This window comes from Dermacentor variabilis, chromosome 8 (assembly GCF_050947875.1).
Source record: "Dermacentor variabilis isolate Ectoservices chromosome 8, ASM5094787v1, whole genome shotgun sequence".
In the NCBI taxonomy this organism is placed as follows: domain Eukaryota; kingdom Metazoa; phylum Arthropoda; class Arachnida; order Ixodida; family Ixodidae; genus Dermacentor; species Dermacentor variabilis.
Window position 1 is genome coordinate 70,740,829 of NC_134575.1, and position 5,411 is coordinate 70,746,239.

Below are 5,411 nucleotides of genomic sequence, written 5' to 3' on the forward strand. Positions count from 1 at the left end.
AGCACGCTAATCCGCTGATGTTCTACATGCAGGTGTCACTTCCCACGATGATCTACGTTCTGTTCCCTGCCCTGGCTATGGCTTTTCTAGACGCACACCAACCGCATCCTGCCTGGCATGTCGACTACGACGCAACTGCTTTCTACCACCCAATGAATGCCAGCATCACTTCCAGACCGTTGACACCGCCCGTGTGTCCGGCAGCGCCACTGTTCCCGGCAGCGTCAATCGACTTGCGGCCGGAATACCTATCGCCACCAACATCAATTCGCCCATCAGATATAAAAGACCAGGCGCGCACGGAGGCGTTTTGTGGGCCCGGCTGCGGTGCTTCAACACAGCACGCTAATCCGCTGATGTTCTACATGCAGGTGTCACTTCCCACGATGATCTACGTTCTGTTCACTGCCCTGGCTATGGCTTTTCTAGACGCACACCAACCGCATCCTGCCTGGCATGTCGACTACGACGCAACTGCTTTCTACCACCCAATGAATGCCAGCATCACTTCCAGACCGTTGACACCGCCCGTGTGTCCGGCAGCGCCACTGTTCCCGGCAGCGTCAATCGACTTGCGGCCGGAATACCTATCGCCACCAACATCAATTCGCCCATCAGATATAGAAGAGCAGGCGCGCACGGAGGCGTTTTGTGGGCCCGGCTGCTGTGCTTCAACACAGCACGCTAATCCGCTGATGTTCTACATGCAGGTCAGTAAATCATACAGTCTTTTCACGAAGCGTTCAAGTAATTACTTTCTACTGCAGCTGCCGGGCCCACATTGCTGCCTTTCCATTGTTGTTCAGTGTTGTGATGTTATTCGCTCTTTATTGTTGCTGGCGGGTGACATCGAAACTAACCCTGGACCTGATAGTCAAGCCATACTAAAGGAACTTAAGAGCCTATCCGCAGGTCAATCGCAACTGATCACCGACATTCAAGGCCTCAAGTCTCAGTTACTAACAACTGACAAAGCAATATCCGATCTGAGCGTGCGCATGACGAACCTGGAGACCCACTACCAAAACCTAATCCCCTTGCGTTCTGATATAGAAAGCGTGAAGAGTGATGCTGCCCGTGCAGCACACACAATTCAGAGGCTGGAAGCGCGTCTTGATGATGCCGAGAATCATTCTCGGCGCAACAATCTCATTTTCTATGGTATTGATGAATCTTCAGGGTCAGAGTCGTTCGCGCAATCGGAGCACATAATCATTGACCACTGTCGCAAACATATGAGCATCACTCTTGACCCAAAAGAAATTGAGCGCGCGCACCGCTTGGGCAATCGTGCAGCTAATCGTAACCGCCCCATAATAGTGAAGTTCACCTTTCATAAAACAAAAGATCTTGTTCTCTCTAACGGCCCTAAATTTAAAGGAACAAACTTCAGCGTTGGCGAGGATTTTACGCGTCCTGTTCAATTGGCCCGCAGACACCTTCTATCATTCGCAAAAGGCAAATCAGCACCTTACTCCCTGCGCTTTAAAACTCTGTTTATGGGTAATAAGCGCTATGTTTTCGATGAACGCACACAGAGTGTGAAAGAATTACAATAGCAGCCAACTCGACGCGGGAAACGCCCTACGGTATCGACACGAGCTAACCTCTACCTTTCCGTAATCTTCGCCAACGCACGCAGCTTCCTTCCTAAACGCGATATTCTGTCTAACCTCGTGTTGTCGTCTAACAGTAATTTGCTGATAATAACTGAAACCTGGCTCACTGACGATATTACTGATACTGAGGTTCTTGGTGACTTGCCGAATTTCTGCCTTTTCCGGAAAGACCGTGAAATCTCACGAGGTGGTGGTGTGCTAATCGCCGCGCATCACCATTTATCGTGCACGCTTGCAACCATTGAGACTGACTTGGAAATGATATGGCTAATCTGCCGCGCTTCACCACAGACTGTTCTCTTGGGCGTTTGTTACAGACCACCACATAACACTCCTGATTTTTCGCATAAACTTAATAACATCTTGAGCAAACTTAGGGAAAAACACCCTAACGCAGAAATCCTGCTTTTCGGTGACTTTAATTTTCCGCAAATCAACTGGACTAACAATAGTGCTTTAATCATAGGCAATGAAGCTGCTAAAGAATTTGTTAATGTGTGTCTTAATTTCAGTCTAACTCAACTTGTGCTAGAGCCTACGCGGCTTACAAAAGACACATCTAATGTACTCGACCTTATACTAAGCAGCCATCCTGACAGCCTATCATCCATAACTTATCTCCGTGAGGTAAGTGATCATAAAGTAATCCATACCACCTTCAACTTTCAACCCATGCGACAACCAAAATCTAACAAAACTATATGCCTGTATGATAAAGGGAACTACGAAGCTATTAATTACGAGTTACGTGACTTCTTTTCTACTTTAGAGACATTATTCCATATGCGCTCGCCTCAAGAAAACTGGACACTATTTAAAAATAAAATTAATGAACTCGTAAACAAACATATACCAAGAATAACTATGCACACTAATCAAAATAAGCCATGGTTCACCAGAGATTTAAAGAAGCTTGAAAACCAAAAGAAACGTCGCTTCCGGCTAGCCACGCGTCTTGGAAGCACCGAGGCTTGGTCAAGATACTACACGGCAGAGAACGCGTACCTGAGTGCCCTTCGCACTGCTAAAAAATCTTTTTATAACGTCGACCTGCCCAAGCTACTTACTCAAAATCCTCGGCAGTTCTGGCGCATTTTAAATCCCAAAGAAGCTCGTACCATCAGCGTGACGAATGCAGCAGGCGACACCGCCACGGACGCCGAGTGCGCCGATATATTCAACACAGCATTTTTTTCCGTGTTTACAAAAGAAACTACCACTCCGGACTCTCCACTACCTACTAACATAACATCACATATGCCACCCATTGTACTTTCGGTAGATGGTATACTATCAATCATTGAAAAAAACAAATTATGTACTTCTTCTGGTGTAGACGAAATTAACTCAAAGATCCTAATGAATACTAAGCATATATCCGCGGCATGTTTCACTCTGTTGTTCACGCAATCATTGTCTACAGGTACTTTACCGGATGATTGGAAAGTGTGAAAGGTCGTTCCAGTATTCAAAGCAGGTAACAAAGACTCCCCCTTAAACTACCGCCCCATTTCATTAACTAGTGTTCCTTGCAAAATCATGGAACATGTCATATACTCGCATATCATGAACTTTTTAGACTCGGAAAACTTCTTTCATCCTTCACAACATAATTTTCGTAAAGGGCTTTCATGTGAAACACAACTAGCTATCTTCCTTAATGATCTCCACGTTAATCTTGACAACAACATTCAAACCGATGCAATCTTTCTAGACTACTCTAAAGCTTTTGACACAGTGCCTCATAACCGCTTGCTAATAAAATTATCTAGATTGAACTTGGATCCTCTTGTAGTACAATGGATAAAAGAATTCCTTACCAATCGTTCCCAGTTCGTCTTTGTCAATAACGTCTCCTCCGAACCCCTCCCTGTCACTTCAGGTGTCCCTCAAGGCTCAGTCTTAGGACCGCTTCTTTTCCTAATATACATTAACGATCTTCCGCTGCATGTATCTTGTCCTATTCGTATGTTCGCTGACAACTGTGTGATTTATCGTACTGTGACTAACATCTCTGACCAAGCATCTCTCCAGAATGACCTTAATAACGTGCAGGAATGGTGCAACCGTTGGCAAATGGCCTTGAACCCTAACAAGTGCAAATTTATTTCAATTTCCCGCCGTCGTAATCCTTATCTGTCTACTTACGCAATTGCAAACGTCCCACTAGAATCAGTTCTAACCTATAAGTACTTAGGCGTAACCCTGTCCCACGACCTTTCCTGGAATGCGCATGCTACTAACGTAATCTCGTCAGCAAACTAGTCCCTTGGGTTCATGAGGAGTCATCTTCGTCATGCTCCACAGCACGTCAAACTACTCGCATACAAATCATTTGTCAGGCCACAACTGGAATATGCCGCCGCCATCTGGAACCCTCATCAAACATATATCATCAATGCACTCGAGTCGGTTCAGAATCGTGCGACTAGATTCATCCATTCTTCATATTCATATAACATCAGCGTTTCACACTTAAAGGCACAATCTAGCTTGGCATCTCTTGCTTTTCGTCGTCGCATCGCCACGCTCTCTCTTTATCACAAATTTTTTTACAGCTCACTAAGCCGCCCGCCTTACGTCACGCCATCATCTTCACGCATGTCACAGCGCACTAGCCATCAACTCCAAGTTTCTCGTCCTCGAACGCGAACTGTCACTTTTCAATCATCATTTTTTCCTCGAGCTGCCAAGGACTGGAACGACCTACCCATTAATGTCGCTGCCATCACATGTCATTCACAATTTCTAGAAACTGTTGAAACTTGTATTTCAATGTAACACCTGCCTTTTCCTATGTTCACATGTTAACCACCCCTTATGTAATACCCCGAACGGGGTCTTTAAGGCAATAAAATGAAATGAAAATGAAACGACAATCGGGGAAGCGGAGTAGGTGCTTTAACAGTGAGCGGAACAGTCTGGTGGCAATAACATACGTGCCAACGTGAATAAATAACATAAATGCGCCGGTACCAGTTAGTGCAATGTTGAAACGCCTTTAGCAGATATTGCATATATGTTAGAGAGGAGCGAAGACTTGGGCGCTTCGAAGGCGGCGCAGATATTTCCTCCTTAACTTCGGTGTATACTTTTTTTCTGTTAGGAAGGCACCGGCCAGCGAAGCATCGGAGAGAGCAAAAATCGACATGGGGATAGCGAGGGGCGTGAAGGACAGTCGTGAAGGTCAGCACAAGCATGTGGCTGTGTGGGACCTGGAGGTTAGTGGCGGAGAGGCGGACCACCACACCTGGATAATCTAGTAGCGTCGAAGGCAATGGGAACAAAAGTGAGTGACGTGTCAAGGAACGCAGTAGGCGTACCAAATCGGATGATTGTCAGTCGGCCGCCATGTAGTCACAAATCTAGGCACAACCCTAGGTGGTGAACGTCAAACTGTTCAATTCCTATTTTATTGTAGTTTCCTGACGTCGAATTTACGTAACTCCGAAGAACCCACAGGACACTTATTTTAAACTTACGGAAGGTGAACTGTGTTTTCCACGGCGTAACTGAAATACGTGAAATGGTGGCATTGTGAACTAAATTATGGTACGGAGAGCTGGCCCTTTCAACCTCATACCTCGTGCCGTCACCACTACATTGTGAGCATTACGGCCCGCGAGGTAACGGCTGGTGATGCTAGTGCTGGTGGAGCTGCTCGCTTTATGCTATTGCTGTTAACACAACACTCTAACATGACTACAAATATATTTACTTTGTCAACACATAACCAAGAGGCCTCAACTGGCAAAAAAAAACACTTCAAACAAGTAAACTCACATTGTTTAT

General features: G+C 45.7%; 1 protein-coding gene across 1 annotated transcript; it reads left to right on the forward strand.

Moving 5' to 3' along the window:
* Positions 1-656: 656 nt before the first annotated feature.
* Positions 657-1,705, forward strand: LOC142591090 (uncharacterized). Its single transcript, XM_075703470.1, has one exon. The coding sequence runs from the start codon at positions 696-698 to the stop codon at positions 1,557-1,559; it is 864 nt and encodes a 287-aa protein (XP_075559585.1). The 5' UTR covers positions 657-695; the 3' UTR covers positions 1,560-1,705.
* Positions 1,706-5,411: the final 3,706 nt, after the last annotated feature.

Bases quoted from the DNA above. Each gene is read 5' to 3' on its own strand.
- LOC142591090 (XM_075703470.1), top strand. From the start codon at position 696: ATGTTCTACATGCAGGTCAGTAAATCATACAGTCTTTTCACGAAGCGT.